The sequence below is a fragment of the Diabrotica virgifera genome, chromosome 1 (genome assembly GCF_917563875.1).
Source record: "Diabrotica virgifera virgifera chromosome 1, PGI_DIABVI_V3a".
In the NCBI taxonomy this organism is placed as follows: domain Eukaryota; kingdom Metazoa; phylum Arthropoda; class Insecta; order Coleoptera; family Chrysomelidae; genus Diabrotica; species Diabrotica virgifera.
This window is the reverse complement of record NC_065443.1, coordinates 56,392,331-56,409,967: the sequence shown is the minus strand read 5'-3', so window position 1 is coordinate 56,409,967 and position 17,637 is coordinate 56,392,331. Positions and strand designations below refer to the sequence as shown.

The window sequence follows — 17,637 nt, the reverse complement described above, 5'->3', positions numbered from 1 at the left end:
CAAAAACGATTTCCAAGATTGCGGCTGTAATTTTGAATATTTTTTCGAGATATTTGGCACACGTATTCGTAATATAATAAAGAATGTACAGAGCCCAATTTGAAAAATATATTAATATGTGGAAATTACTCTGTAATTAAATACAATATTAAAAAAACGAGCCTCTACCGCCATTAAGAAGAACAAAAAAATACACTTTCTTCAAATAAACTTTTTTATCCGACGCCTAAATTTTGTGTCATTTTGGAACTACTAAAATTTTTTATTTTATTAATAGTTCCAAAATGACACAAAATCTAGGCATCGGATAAAAAAGTTTATTTGAAGAAAGTGTATTTTTTTGTTCTTCTTAATGGCGGTACAGGCTCGTTTTTTAATATTGTATTTAATTACAGAGTAATTTCCACATGCTAAAATATTTCTCAAATTGGGCTCTGTACCGCTATTCTTTATTATATTACGAATACGTGTGCTAGATATCTCGAAAAAATGTTCAAAATTACAGCCGCAATCTTGGAACGCGTTTTCGCTACCTGTTGATCGCTAGTGTTTCCTCTTAAATGTGTTTTAACAATTTTTCATTTGTTATAATTTGATAGAATATAATATACAAATAATTCATATTATAGGGAAAATATTTAATGAATATAAAAAAGTCAAATAATAGTAATAGTACATTATTTCACGGTATTTGCTGTAAATTTTAAAGAATCTTTTGGATTGACATGAAATTTGGCATACGCATAGCTAACATGTTAAAGAAAAAAGTGATATGGTGCTGATGCGTGTTTTTGCCCTGGGGGTGAATTTCACCCCATCTCGGGGGTGAAAAAGTATATGTCCAAGGCAAATCCCGAAATGGATAAACTGACTAATTTTAAGCAACTTTTGTTCTATAGAGTTTTTTCACCAAATCAATACTTTTCGAGTTATTTGCAAGTGAATATGTTCATTTTACATCAAAATAACCACGTTTTTAGACGGTTTTTCGCAAATAATGCAAAACGTAAGCATTTAGTAAAAAAAAAATATTCTTATCAAAACTGTAGCCTATAAAAAAGTGAAAAAAATGGTGTATATATTAGGTCTCTATACCTAGCAAAAGCAGAGTTACCTATAGCTAATGAAAAATAGGTTCATATTCGAAAAATTGCAAATAGAATAATTCAATGTGAAATATCCAAATAATGAAGCATTCTTGGGGAAAACACATTACAGCTTTTTTAAAGTGTTTAAAGAAAGAATTATTTCTGTTTTTATAAAAAAAAATTCTAGCACAAAATGTAAGCAAGTTACGCTCAAAATAAAGTTAGTCCCTTTTGTTTTGGCAAAAAAAGAATCAGGCAGATCACCCCCCAATTAGCAACTTAAATAAAATTAATCGTTACCGCTTCACATGTTACTTTACTTATGTTGTGTTTATATGATCTGTAAGTTTTATCGATTCAGAATGCTTATTTTTGAAAAAATTTGGTTTTAAAATATAATTTTAAAAAATTTTAATTTTGAAAAAAATGTTTTTTTTTTTCAAAATAACTTAAAAATTGTTAGAAATACCAAAAATTTTAAACAATAAAAAAGTCAGCTTTACTTTTCTGAATACTTTGTATTTTTTTGTTTTTCTGTAAGACAAAAATTGGTTAAGATTCGGTGTTTCTAAATTTGCATACACTCGTGGTAAGTGACTCGTTCAAGCCCATTTAACTACAGCTCTTTCAAAAATAAGGACTTTGAAACGATGATACTTACAGATCATATGATCAATACATACACGAGTAAAAAACTTGTGAAGTGGTAACAATTAAGTTCATTTGAAATGCTAATTAGGGGGTGATTTTCTCGATTTCTTACAAAAAAAAGGGACCAAGGAGCGTAACTTGTTTACCTTTGAGGCTAAAAATTTTTTAAAAAACAAAAATAAGCATTTTTTAAACACTTTAAAAAAGTTGAAATGAGTTTTTCCCAAAAAAGTGCTTCATTTTTTGGTTATGGCACGTTAAAATATTCGATTTGGAATTTGACGAATATGAACCTATTTTTCATTAGCTATAACTCTGCTTCTGCTAGGTCTAGTGACCTAATATATACACCAAGTTTTTCAATTTATTACGTGCTATATTTTTGATACGAATTAATTTTTCGACGAAATACTTACTTTTTGAGTTATTTGCGAAAAACCGTCTGAAAACGTGGTTATTTTGTAGAAAAATTGACATATTCACTTGCAAATAACTCGAAAACTATTAACTGGGTGAAAAAACTTTATAGAACAAAAGTTGCTTGAAATTAGTCATTTTACCCATTTCCGGAATTATTTCGAACATATATTTTTCACCCACATAAGGGGGTCAAACTCACCCCTAGGGCAACACCACACATCGGCGCAATATCACTTTTTTTCTTTGACTTATAAGCTATGTGTATGCCAAATTTCATGTCAATCCAAGCGGTTCTTTAAAATTTAGAGGTTTTGTAACGGTTTTGTAACGATAAGTAATGGTTTAACATAATATTTAAATGATGAGATAAGTAGAAAGTTCTACAATAGTTTAAACATAACAAAATTTATCTACTTCTTTTTGTATTTAAAAAAGTCTACTCCATATAGTGATTTGTGATTTTGTAACTTTATCATATGTGATATCAAACATAACTCTCAACGAAAACATAGATGCACTAAACCAACGTATTACGCAAACCATTGGAGAAAGCATGAGAAAACACTGTCCAATAAATAAGAACGAAGAAAAACTTAGTACTAACACCAGGAATTTAATGAGACAAAGAAATCTTATTACAGAAAGAAATGATCCAAATGGAGAACAAAAGAGAGATAAAGAGAGAAGTCAAGAAAGCAATAAGAAAAGACTTAAGAAAGTATAATACACCAAAATTCGAACAAACCATAGAAAATAATAAAGGCCTAAAAAGTCTGCGAAAAAAACTGAATAATGGAAAAAGTCAGATTATTAAATTAAAAAACAAAAAGGGTGAAATAACAACAAATAGAGAGGACCCTTTAACAATAGTAGAAGACTTCTATGGAGAACTTTATAAAAGCAGACGGATGAACCAAACAAAGCTAAAAGATGCAATAAGCAAAACAATATTAAATCAAGGCTCTGAACTCATGCCAGAAATAACTCTCAGTGAAATTAGACAAGCGATGAATAAAATGAAATCCAATTAATCACCAGGAGACGATGGAATAATGATCGAGGCTGTTAAGAATGGCGGTGAACATCTAATGAGAAAAATAAAAGATCTCTTTAATCTATGTTTGACAAAGAAATCCATACCATCCGAATGGAATAGGGCCAACACAGTTCTTCTGCACAAAAAAGGAGAAAAACTGATCTGGAAAATTACCGACCAATCAGTCTGTTAAAACATCTTTATAAAATTTTCACGAGAGTAATGACCAGAAGATTAGATAAGAAATTATACCTATATCAAAGTAGAGAACAAGCTGGATTCAGAGCAAACTTTGGAACCAACGATCACCACCAAAAATAAAACAACTCATCGAAAAATCCATAGAACATAACAAGCCCCTAGTTTTAGCATTCGTAGATTTCCACGAAGCATTCGACTCAGTAGAACTCGACAGTCTTATAGAATCACTAAACGAGAGCCGAATTGATAGCCGATATTTGAGGCTAATATGTAATATATACAGGGTGTCTGCGTAACTTGGAACCATATGAGAAACTTTTTTAATATCAATTTTACAAAAAAAAGCAATTCTTTATAGAGTGCTCTGCATAGTCTAAAACCTAAGATGCAATCATCAGATATCAAATTTTGTTAACAGTATACGAGGTATGTCAAAAAATATGAATTTCGCTCAAGAGCAAAACTACCTTTATATTTCAAAATATCAAAAAATTTTATTATGAAAAGTTATCTGTAATTAAAAACCATATTCAAATATGCAATAACAGCCTTCTACTTGAAAAAAAAAAATTTCTGAAATTTTCCTAAATTACCAATCCCGAACATCATTTTTATTTATTAGACATGTAATAACTCTTTTATTAATAATTTTAGGAAAAAAGATATTCTTCATAAAAATCTGCGCATGGTCTAAACTTCAAGATGCAACCCTCAGTTATCCAAGTTTGTTAATTTTATACGAGGTGTGTCAAGTAACATGAACTTAGAAAGAATTTCTAAATTCGTTCTAAATTCATATTATTTGACACACATCGTATAAAATTAACAAACTTGGATAACTGATGGTTGCATCTTGAGGTTTAGATCATGCATAGATTTTTATCCAGAATAACTTTTTTTCCTAAAATTATTAATAAAAGAGTTATTACATGTCTAATAAATAAAAATGATGTTCGGAATCGGTAATTTAGGAAAATTTCAGAAATTTTTTTTTAAGTAGAAGGCTGATATTGCATATTTCAATATGGTTTTTGAATTACAAATAACTTTTCCTAATGAAATTTTTTGACATTTTGAAATACAAACGTAGTTTGCTCTTGAGCTAAATTCATATTTTTTGACATACCTCGTATACTGTTGACAAAATTTGATATCTGATGATTGCATCTTAGGTTTTAGAATATGCAGAGCACTTTATAAAGAATGACTTTTTTTCGTAAAATCGATATTAAAAAAGTTTCCCATATGGTTACAAGTTACGCAGACACCCTGTATAAAAATGGGACAAGCTCGATACAACTACACGCTAACAGCAACCAAATAAAAATCCAAAGAGGTATCCGTCAATGGGATACGTTGTCTCCTAAACTTTTCATATCGGTTCTAGAAAAAGCAATCAAAACCATCGAATGGGGTGATAAAGGAATAAATGTGGACGTAGAGATGCTACACCACCTAAGCTACGCAGATGATATAGTCCTGATTGCAGACAATTTGGGACAAATAAAGAAAATGTTGGAAGAACTTAGTACAACATGTCATAAAGTAGGCTTTAAAATGAATATAACAAAAACAAAATATATGACGAACTTAGTACCAAGTAAACACCTTGAAATACAAAATGAACAAATATAACTGGTAGACAAATATATTATATATGTATGTATCTGGGTCCACAAAATTAAAATAGGTAAGGATAATCAAACGACCGAAGTATCTAGAAGAATAATACAAGGATGGGCAGCATACAAAGCTCTTAGGAACATTTTTAAGAGTGACATTCCAACTAACATGAAGAAAAAAGTTTTCGACCAATGCGTGCTACCGGTGATGACCTATGGTGCAGAAACATTATAGCTCGTAAACAAAAACGCATAAAAACCAAGAGTAGCGCAGAGAAGAATGGAGCGATCAATGATAGGGGCCACTCTGCGAGACACGATTAGAAACGAAGATCTACGAGCTAAAACCAAAGTCATAGACGTCATTGAAAGAAGCTGTAACTTAAAGTGGGGATGGGCTGGACACGTTGCCAGAATGAAGGACGGAAGATTAACTCGCAAACTAATTGAATAGAGACCAAGAACCGATAAACGTAGCAGAGGAAGACCACCAACACGATGGCAAGATGACTTACGAAAGACAACAAAAAACTGGATGCAGAAAGCACAAGATAGAACACTTTGGGGAGAAAAACAGGGGAGGCCTATGTCCAGCAGTGGATTGAGAGAGGCTGATGATGATGATTATTTGTGATTTACTCTTCCAACACTAATTGTATAAGTAAACCTTTACAATTATTATTTTTGTTCTGTGGATAATATTTAAAAATTTGTTGTAAACAATGATTTACTTATTGACCCTTTATTGATCTCCACAAGAGAATACAGAATGGGGAACAATGAAATTAAAATCTTTTGTTATGCAGAAAATGCAATATTTATAGCTCAAAATAAAAATAGCCTTCAGAAATTAGATGTAATACAAGAGCAAAAGAATTTAATATGACGAATTCAACTCAAAAAACTATAATATTGGTAATCAGTAAACAACCAACAAGATTCAGACATCAAGTCGATGGTTAGCATTGAACAACTAATGTAAATACAGTACCTAGGGATTACACTCTCTATAACAATGAAGACGTAGAAAAAGAAGCAAAATATCCACAGAGCCAATAGACTGGCAGGATACCTTAATAACACGATATGGCATAATTTGTATATTAACTGTGGGATCAAAAATCTATATCAAGGCCAGTATAAGACAAAAATAATGATGTACCCATCAATAACAATAGCCGATATAGCAAAAACAAAGAGAATACTCTAAACAAGGGGTTCCCAACCGGTGGTACGCGTACCACTGGTGGTACGCGTGAAGGTTTCAGGTGGTACGCGTAGCGTGGGTGAAACAGGCGATTACGATGGGCTTTTGGCTACGGAAGAGCCAGTGCGTCTTTTCATCCCAGCACAAGTTTTCGCGCGTTTCTTCAAACTGAGGTCAGAAGTTTTAATGCTTTTAACTGAAAAAAATAATGACAGACTCAACACGCTGAACATGAGGCTTCAGAGAGCAAACACAGCATCCTTCGCAGCCAATGAGAAAGTAAACTATTTGGTAAACAAGGATGCCTCTGCATTTCCGACGCTGTCATCATTTTTTGACGAAAACGAAATATATCCAATACCAGATGTGGTTGCTAATATAATTCTTTACTTGGAATCTATTCAAGAATGTTTTAATAAATATTTCTCTGAAGATTATTCCAAACTTGACTGAATCAGAAATCCTTTTGCAGGAACACCACCAAATGAGTTAGAATTACAGGATTTACAGGAAACATCCATCGATTTCACAGAAGACAGTTTTAGAGAAATCCTTAATTGTCTGACTTCCACGCAGGTAGGCCTGGGTTCGAAACCCAACGCCGGCGAGAACATCTAGACATTTTTGAAAATGTCTATAGGCCCTAGGTCGACTAAGCCTGAGTAAAAATAAAAAACTTTATGTAAAAACCAGGGGTAATTATAGGCGGTTGAAGGGTAGCACTGGCACTGTTATCTGTCTTGTACACCGTAGGCCCTAGAGATAGCAGACTACCCTGCTATACAACAATAATATTTACCACCACTACTGAAAAGTTTTGATACCTCTTACGTAGTTTATTAGGTGTCGATGGTCGACTTCAACAATGAAACTTGGCCATCGTACATTGTAAATTTACTACACACTATTCAATATCGGTCCATAGATAAACAGGAAGGAATAAGTTTATTACAGCACTGGCCTCGGTAAACACACATATGTTGGGCATTCCTGTATACAGGTAGTTGGGGTATTTATTTATAGCCATCACCACGCCAACAACAGGTAAAGAAACATATTCTTCGATTTCATGTTTCCTCGTTATAACCAAATATGCCTCGTTATGAGGTGATATAGTTCAATAAAAATTTCATGGGATATCTAGTGTACCTCGTTATAAGCGAAACCTCGTAATACCCGTGTTCGTTGTAAAGAGAGTCTACTGTATTATAAAATGAAACAAACCAATGGACATATTTCTGATAGCAAATATGTTTTCTAAAAAAATAGGGGCGCTTCCTTCCATTCCATGGCCCCTCCCCCCAAAACCGATGTTTGGTGGTACGCCAAAATCTTCAAAATATATCAGGTGGTACGCAGTTGCTAGAAGGTTGGGAACCTCTGCTCTAAACTGTAGAAATAGAAATACTCAGAAGAATTACATGGAACACACTGAGAGACCAAATAAGAAGTGACAAGATCAGAACAAATATAATTTACAGGGTAATTATTTACTAGTGGATACTCAATAAAAAAAAAAAAGAATGAAACATTCATAATAGTAGAGTGGCGGCCACAAGCAAGTTTTGAATTGAAAGTTAAGTCGCCAGCCTTTTTTGAGATAAAAGCTTCAATAACCAATTCATTAAAATTTGTAATTTGTTGAATAATTTTTTCAATTGATAAGATTGAGAGTGCATTTAGTCGATACTGGCCCATAGTACTTCTAAGGAAAATGTTAACATGTTTCAATGTATAAAAACATCGTTCTGCTTCTACATTTGTGTCATTGGCCTCATAACAAGTGCTAACAAATAAGTTGGCCCTGCAAGGGTTTAAGCACATCAAGCTTAAGATCTGCTGGTGCAACCAGGCATTAAAGGATTCAAATTATTAAGTTCTTTAAAATTGGATCTACAAATAATTTTCAATTCAGTAATTAATTTATTTTTGTTTAAATGTAAGAAAAGAGCTGTATGTTTCAAAATTTTCAAATGAAAATAATTTTGCTACTTCCAATTGTCCTGCAAACAAAAACCTTCTTTTGATTTCAAATAGTATAGTATCACAAACTTCCTTAGCTTGATTTATAGTGGAGACATAACAATTATTTCTGTCATCTTTTTTGCGTCGCTTCCTGGATTGACTATCGTCAATGCCTTCTAACTTGGTTTCTATGGTGTGAATGTTGTCATGTTATATTTCATATTTAATTTTTCTTCTGAATGTTACTTAGTTAATGTTAATATTCGACACTAGCATTCACAAATCTCCATTCTAATTTTTTTCTTAACTTATTAGCAAAAAATTTAAATGTACTTGTTCCGTACACGTTACAATCGAAATAGGATATAAAATCGCAGCGAATTTGTGAACATCGTCTACCTAATAGTCGGAGAGATAGGAGCGCATTTTGTGCGTGATAAGTAACATGAAAAAACTATACGGGGGTATGTTGCATTAGTTGTGTAAATGACTTTCCGAACGGCCGGAAACCAGAGTGGTGGACAAGGGTAGTTATAAGGGGTCAAATTCGCGGTTTTTATTATTTTTTTTGTGACGCTCATGATCGAGATAGTGCACCAAAATTTGGGAATAAGTAGGTCATGACGTAACTAAGTAAAATCTCTGGGGGCGGAACGCTGCGTGGTCGACAAAGGAGTGGGGGTAGGGGTGAATATAAAAAATATAAAGGGTTTTTTGCGACATTCGTGATTGAGATAGTACACCAAAATTTGGGAATAAGTAGACCATGACATAGCTAAGTAAAATCCCTAGAGCCGGAAACCAGAGTGGGGGACGAGGGTAGTTATAAAGGGTCAAGTCACAGTTTTTTATTATTTTTTGTGACGCTCATGATCGATATAATGCACCAAAATTTGGGAATAAATAGGTTATGACGTACCTAAGTAAAATCTCCAGGGGCGGAACACTGCGTGGCCGACAAAGGTATGATAGCAGGGGTGAAGATAAAAATTATAAGGGATTTTTTGTGACGTTCCTAATCGAGATTGTGAACCAAAATTTGGGAGTAAGTAGATCATGACGTAACTAAGCAAAATCTCCAGGGGTGGAAACCAGAGTTAAGGATGAGGGTAGTTTTAAGGGGTCAAAGTCGCAGTTTGTATTATTTTTTTGTGACGCATTACAACATTTGTCCCCCGCGCAGCGTTCGGCCCCTGGATATTTTACTTAGTGTCATGATCTATTTATTCCCAAATTTTGGTGCACTTTCTCGATCACGAACGGCAAAAAACCCCTTATACTTTTATACTCACCCCTTCCTACCTCCCCTTTGTACCCCAAGCAGCGTTCCGCCCCTGGAGATTTTACTTAGTTATGTCATGACCTACTTACTCCAAAATTTTGGTGGACTATCTCAATCATGAACGTCACAAAAAAAAAATAAAAACCGCGACTTTTACCCCTTATAACTACCCTTGTCACCTACTCTGGTTTCCGCCTATGGGGATTTTGGTTAGTTATGTCATGGTCTACTTATTCCCAAATTTTTCTTGCACTACCTCAATCACGAACGTCGCAAAAACCCCCTTATATTTTTTATATTCACCTCTGCCCCACCCCTTTGTTGGCCACGCAGCGTGCCACCCCTGGAGATTTCACTTAGTTACGGCATAACCTACTTATTCCCAAATTTTGGTGCACCATCTCGATTATGAGCGTCACAAAAAAATTAATAAAAACCGCGAATTTGACCCTCTATAACTGCCCTCATCCCCAACTCTGGTTTCCGGCTCTAGGGATTTTACTTAGTTATGTCATGGTCTAGTTATTCCAAAATTTTGGTGCACTATCTCAATCACAAACAGCAAAAAACCCTTTATATTTTTTATATTCACCCCAACCCCCAACCCTTTGTCGGCTACGCAGAGTTCCGCCCCTAGAGATTTTACTCAGTTACGTCATGACCTACTTATTCCCAAATTTTGGAGCATCACAAAAAAATTAATAAAGACCGCGACTTTGACCCCTAGTAACTACCCTCGTCCCCCACTATGGTTTCCGGCCGTTGGGGAAAGTCATGTACACAACTAATTCAACATATCCCCGTATAGTTTTTGCATATTACTTATCACGCACAAAATCCGCTTCCAGCTCTTAGACTATAACCGATGGACTATTAATTGCGGTGGGGTTGGACGTAGGGTAAGTGGTATTTGAGCCTATGAAAATTCATTGCTATAAGAGCACATCACAGCAGTGCACGGGAGATTGCATCTAATGGCTCGAACCCGTGAAGTTTACGCAGGTCGATATAGAGTAAAAATAAGTTTATATTACCTATTACTAATAAACTGTTCGGATCTATGATTTCTGATTCCAATTACTGTATATTTAGATAAAAATATTATTTATAGATTGATAAATTATAGATATAAATGTTTGTATGAAAATGATTGTGACATTGCACATGAAGGAACCGTCACTGGTCATTTCCTAGAAATAAAAAACACTCGAATCTACCTCCTGTTGTGTAATTTTTAAATTACAAAACTTTCCTGGTAAATAATTCAACAAATAAAAGTCTCTCGCTCCCTGCTGAATCGATTTATTTAGCAATTTATCAAGATTTTTCCACTTTTTAACTTTCTTGTTAAGTTAATATTTGCACGAGTATGACAAAGTGTTTCTACTGGAACCCAAAATTGTTCTTTAATATTGAAACACGAGGGCAAACGAGGGAAGTGAAAGTTGACGTTTAATGTGTCGTTTATTTTGCAACCCTCATCTAGAAATAAGCGTTCCATTTCGATTTTTAGAAATGATTTAAAAAGTACACAAAAGGTTTTGTAGTTTTCCATAAAATATAAATTTTTTTGGAATACTACGAAATAAGGAGTCTAATGCTCATAATCTTTAAAAGGTTTTATTAACTACAGTATGTGGGCGACCGGTTTCGGCATTTACATTTTGTATGCCATCATCAGGCCCTCAAAAAACAAAGATATCAGTACAAGAAGTATACAGTGTACAATTTGTCGTTGGAATAGTGACAAAACAGCCTTTGTGTCATTACAGATTTCAAACTCATTAGGTCTTCAATATGTTTTATAGTTGCTTAGGTGTTATAGAATAGTATCTCCCTCTATTCTATAACACCTAGGCAACTATAAAACATATTGAAGACCTAATGAGTTTGAAATCTGTAATGACACAAAAGCTGTTTTGTCACTATTCCAACGACAAATTGTACACTGTATACTTCTTGTACTGATATCTTTGTTTTCTGAGGGCCTGATGATGGGATACAAAATGTAAATGCCGAAACCGGTCGCCCACATACTGTAGTTAATAAAACCTTTTAAAGATTATGAGCATTATTGAGCATAAAGATTGAAAATAATCATTTCGTAGTATTCCACAATGTGCTCATACCAGCAGCCAATTTATCATAATTTTTTTTATTAAAAGCGGAAATTTTAATTCCTTGCTAAAAAGGGTGGACATTTAGATATACATATCTGAAAATATCTCAATTAGATAAGATTTAAGCAAAAAACCCCGAGAAAGCTCGATAAATCAACTTATTTTTCATACGCGTGATCCAGACCTATAAACAATTGGTGACTTTTTCCTGGGCAAAAATTTTTGTCATTTGAAGCTCTTTCTATGCACAAACTTTAATAATGTTTGAGAATCACAAATACCTTAAAAAAACTTTTTCCTAAAATAAAATACTAATTATGGAGCTGAGAAAAGAATTAAATCTAACTTTCAAAATGGAAAAATAAAAATAATTTGCATTATCTTAGGTTCTAGTGAAGCGATTTTTATCATTTTTTTAAACCGATCTAACTCGAAGCGAAAATCACAAATAACGTATTGATAAATGTTAAGTTTTAGTACATTTCGATACAAATAAATAAATCTCTTTATTGAATAATACAAACATATATTCTGTCCTTCGAAATAATACTTTTTTTAGCAAAAACTTTCTTTGTAAATTGTTTAAATAATATTTTTTTAACCACTTAAAAAAAAGAAAAATTCTTTCGTTTATAAATGAAAATAATGATTAAATTATGTAAAAAATGTGTATGAAATTGCAACTATATTTATTATTATTATTATAATGATTATTGATTTATTCTTGATCAAATTTCTGATTTAGGATTTAGATCTTCCGTAATAGTGTAGTCACTGAAGATTTTCACCTCCGATTTCGTTGAACCTTCACTAATTTTCATGAAAAATGGCGAGTGACAATCGAGTGGCGAGCGAACAAAGGTGACATGATGCTAACTTGCGCTTTTACCCTGGGGTGGATGCAACCCCATCTCGGGGTAAAAACTTCTTTATTAAAAATAATACCATAATTTGATAGAGGGACAAATTCTAAGCAAAATTTGTTATATAAAGTTATTAACATAAATCAATACTTTTTGAGTTATTAAAGAACAAAGATTTTATTTATTTTTTCGCAAAAAAATACATGTTTTAAAGCTATTTTTCACGTATATCTCAATAACTATTATTATCTTTTGCAAAAAAGTTATTATTACCAAAATTGAAGATAATAAAAAATTTAATACACTACTCACTAAAAGAACTAATTTAGTTCTTTTAGTGAGTAGTGTATTAAATTTTTTATTATCTTCAATTTTGGTAATTTGGTAATTCAATTAGTTTAAAGCTAATGTTAATTCAAAGTGAGTTATGGGTAATTTAATGTATATTTTTTTCGTCGAGTACTCAAATCTAAGTATTCAAGCTTAAATAACGGGAAAACGATGCATTTTATTAAATATACCTTTTAAACACTGTTCAAAGCACTACAGAGTACCCATCAAATGAGCACCAGAAGAAGTAAATAGCTTCAAAATTAAACAAGTTGTGATGAAAATAAGAGAACCCTTTCGAATTTTTTAGAAAAAAGTGAAAAATAAAACATATGCCATTTCCATAAAAATTATAATTTATTATAATCCTCACAAGAATTTCTTTATATTAGCATAAGTAATCATTTTAACAATTTTGACAAGTTTAGAATGCATATTCTTGAAAAAAAGATATGACAAAAAAGAAGAATTTTTAAAATTATCGTAATTTTTATTTTCCTTTGATAAAAACTCCAAAAATACTCAATATACGTAAAAAATGATATAAACCCAAATTTTAGTTTTTTCCATAAGAAATATTCTCTTTACTATTTATGTAGGGTAAAAATTAACTGAGATAAAAACGTTTAAAGCTCAAATTTTACTGAGAGAACCAAGTAAAGTGAGAAAAAGTAAGGGGTCTAAAAGAATAAATTTAACGTGGCTTAATAGTCCTTGGAATTAACTTTTAAATGGTGGTTAGGTGAATCTGATATCGTAAAAATTAACGGAGGTATTTAAAGAATACAATAACATTTTTGGAAAAATTTTTAAAAGATAAATTTTGAACAATTCTCTTGAGCATAAATTTTAATGCTATCGACTTATTCAGAAGCTCATTTGATAGATATTTCTAAGTAATTTGAGAAATGTTTAATAAGTTTATGTCATAAAATGCATCATTTTCCCGTTATTTACGCTTGAAAATTTAGACTTCGGTACCCGCCGAAAAAAATATACATTCAATTACCTATATAACTCACTTTTATTTAACATTAAAAGGTTTTTCTAGAAAGAAAGAGGTTTTTTGGAAAAATTTTTAAAAGATAAATTTTGAACAATTCTCTTGAGCATAAATTTTAATGCTATCGACTTATTCAGAAGCTCATTTGATAGATATTTCTAAGTAATTTGAGAAATGTTTAATAAGTTTATGTCATAAAATGCATTATTTTCCCGTTATTTACGCTTGAAAATTTAGACTTCGGTACCCGCCGAAAAAAATATACATTCAATTACCTATAACTCACTTTTATTTAACATTAAAAGGTTTTTCTAGAAAGGAGTTTATTTCATTTTTTATTAGCTTTAATTTTGGTAATTATAACTTTCTTCTAAAAGCTTAGAGTTTTTGAGTTATCTGTGAAAAATCTGTTAAAAACCTGCATTTTTCTAACGAAAAATTAAAATTTTTGATCTTTAATAACTCAAAAAGTTTTTATTTATTTTAATAAGTTTATATAAAAAATTTTGCTTAGAATTTGTCCGTTTATCGAACTAGGGGGTTATTCTTAATAAAATAATTTTTATTACCGAGAAGGGGTAGTGTTCATCTCCAGGGTAAAAGCGCAAGTTGACACCATATCACTTTTTTTCTTTGAGGTATCCTCTAACCACTCACCAATTTTCATGCAAATCGATAGAGGTTCAACGAAATCGTAGGTAATAACTCAAATCCACCTTCAGTAAGTGCACTATAATGCAGACTCCTAAGTATTTTATTTTGTCCACTTGTTCAATATCTTAATTTTTTATCTGGACCCTTGTACTACTTGTATCTACTTTACCCCTCTTACTTATAACCTAAGTTTTTGTTGTCTTTATGTTTATACATTATTAACCCAAACTGTTCTTTAAATTTAATAACTTATTTTTTCCATAGGATGTGGCTGCAGCCACATTTATGTCTATAGCTACCTCTACTCCCGAATTTTTTACGAATGTAATAGGTACATTTGTAACGGAATCTGATTTGGGTATTGGTACCATTGTCGGTTCTTCCTTATTCAACGCTCTTGGAGTGCCAGCCATTGGAGGATTATGTAGCCCATTCGTAAGTACTTCTTTTACGTAACTTAATTTTAATACATACAAGTAATTGATTAATTATTGTAAATAATATTCATTGTAATGTGTATTAAAAAATACAACTCCAATATAGGAAAAAAACGGTTATAAAGGGCCTAGCCGGCTAAGATGATGAAAAATGCCCCTAACTCGATTCGAATTCTATAAATATGTAAGTCACCGTTTAGCACATTTAGAGAAACTCACTTTCTGGGATTTTTAGCCCACTAGGTGATCTGAGCCGCATCGAGAGCTAGCGAAAAAGTTTAAATAAAAATGTTGTAGGTTTCAAAAAGGTCAGTCAGAAAAAAATTTTTATTAAGCAAACCTCTATTGCTTTTCAGTTTTTTATCTATCCTAGTGACGGTGTTACCTTTTTTTTAAACACCCTATATAAAGTTGTATCAAAAGCAAAAAAGTGCGGTTTTTTATTTTTAAAAGTACGTTTTACCAATTTAAAAAATCTGAAAAAATTCAGGCTGATACATTATGCAAAAATACACGTTACATTTTTTTTCGTGAGAACGAATGTCTTAGATATTTTTTTATACTCATTTAAAATTTTAAAATCTTCCTAAAATTTAAATTAAAAAAAATTTCGGACAGAACTTTTTAAAACTTACAACTTTTTTATTTAAAGTTTTTCGCTAGTTCTCGATGCGGCTGAGATAAAAAATAAAAGCTTAAAAAGCCTAATTAGACTCTAGGTGGGTCACGTGACCACCTAGGGGGCTTAAAATTTTAGAAAGTGAGTTTCTCTATATGTGCTAAACGGTGACCTATATGGAATTCGAATCGAGTTGGGGGCATTTTTCATCATCTTACCCGGCTAGGCCCTTTGTTGTATCTCAGAGTGTGGTTTACAAGTGTGGTAAGTAACCTGCGCCTATTATGCACTAGTGAAAAAACTAGTGGTAGGGGAGCCCAAGCGGGGATTTTTGCAGTTACTCAAGCGCGTCAGATTATTACATGGGCAGAAACCTTGGTACCCTGAAAATGTACCTCTACCATAAAAATGGCTCTTAATGCAGGGGAGTTCGTTAAGGGGGAGCCGACAAAAAATCTATCATTAGAAAAACTCGAAATCGTCAGATTACGATAAAGTAAGTTATGTACATGCAAAACAGTGTATATTTCAGATATCTGACGATTTGAGCGGCGTAAGCAAATGGATGGGTTCCCAAAGTTTCACAAGGAAAAAGCGAATATTTCGCGAAATTAATGACAGAGCGAAAAACTGAAAAATTCGTGCACAATATTTTTCAAAATCGTTTCGAATGATACCAAACACAACTTCCCAGAGAGCGGGGTGGGGGGTAAATTTAAAATTTTAAATACGAATCCCGCGATATTTCGCGAAATGAACATGAGATCGAAAAACTGAAAGATACACTTAGGACCAAAAATTTCTCATATCGAGTTCAACTCCAGTTTAACCTGAACTTCTAGTGAACATCAGTTTAAAGTAAAAATCGTCTTTCTTAGTTCACGTTTAACCGATGGCAGTTTAAACTAGGTACGTTCAACTTGAACGATGGAATTCGGCCGTTCAAAAATTTCAGAACCCAGTTTAGATGATTTCATGGATTACGCATGCGTTGTATTAACGCGAAACGCTTCTTCTTCAGGTGCCATCTCCGCTACGGAGGTTGGCAATCATCATAGCTATTTTAATTTTTGAGGCAGTAGCTCTAAATAGTTGTTTCGAGCTGCATCCAAACCACTCTCTCAGGTTCTTCAACCATGAAATTCGTCTTCTTCCGATGCTTCTTCTGCCATCTATCTTTCCCTGCATTATGAGTCGTAGGATGCCATACTTCTCGCCCCGCATCACATGTCCGAGATACTGTAGCTTCTTTTCTTTAATTGTAAGTTCAACTTCCTTTTCTTTACCTATTCTTCTCAGTACTTCATTGTTTGTAACTCTATCTACCCAGGAAACCCTCATAATTTTTCTGTAGGTCCACATTTCAAAGCGATTTTCAGCGAAACGCTGTCATACTATAAATATAACCTATTTTATTATATTAGGCCTAACGATAAACGATAACATTATTTTTGTTTTTATTACATTTATTTATAATTATTAAAATGGCTATTTGTCTATAAATACTTAAATTTAATTTTATTCAAAAACAGCATAAAAAAGGTCGTCCAAATGGCGATAGTTTTTTATCTTTTGCCATCTATTGGCATTTCTCGAAAGCTGTAAAACGTTTACTGACAATTATAAATGCATTCCAAACAAAACCGAAGTTCACCGGTGAACCTCAGTCAACTTAACCATAGATTAACGCAGAACGCAGGTATGAGAAATCGACCCTTATTCAATATTTTTGAAAAATCTATCGAATAGCACCAAACACGACCCCTTACGAAGGTGGAGTGGGAAGTTACTTTAAAATCTTAAATGGGAGCCCCCATTTTTTATTGCAGATTTGGATTCCTTACGTAAAAATAAGTAACTTTTATTCGAGACATTTTGTCGAATTATGGATAGATGGCGCTATAATCTACAAACGATTGTTGGAAATGGAAAATTAAATTAAAAATGGAAAGTCCCCACTAAAATGGAAAATTTTACTTAACTTTTTTTGGTTTTAGAACCTACTACTCTTCACAACCCAATAGGTCCCCATAACGCTCGAGTGACTGCACATTTAGCATCGAGTGACTGCATACATCCAATTCACAGAACACTAATGTGAATTGATGGTAGGTAGTGATTATGGTTGTAGTAGGTACA

The 17,637-nt window shown here is 32.7% G+C and overlaps 1 protein-coding gene across 2 annotated transcripts in view; it reads left to right on the top strand.

The window, feature by feature from the left end:
• LOC114327733 (sodium/potassium/calcium exchanger 4) overlaps nucleotides 1-17,637 on the top strand; it is a 167,061-nt gene that overhangs the window by 115,439 nt on the left and 33,985 nt on the right. For both annotated transcript variants that reach the window (XM_028276437.2, XM_028276436.2), the window contains exon 4: nucleotides 14,707-14,877. In XM_028276437.2, coding sequence (XP_028132238.1) covers nucleotides 14,707-14,877 — 171 coding nt within the window. The remainder of the gene's footprint in view (nucleotides 1-14,706; nucleotides 14,878-17,637) is intronic.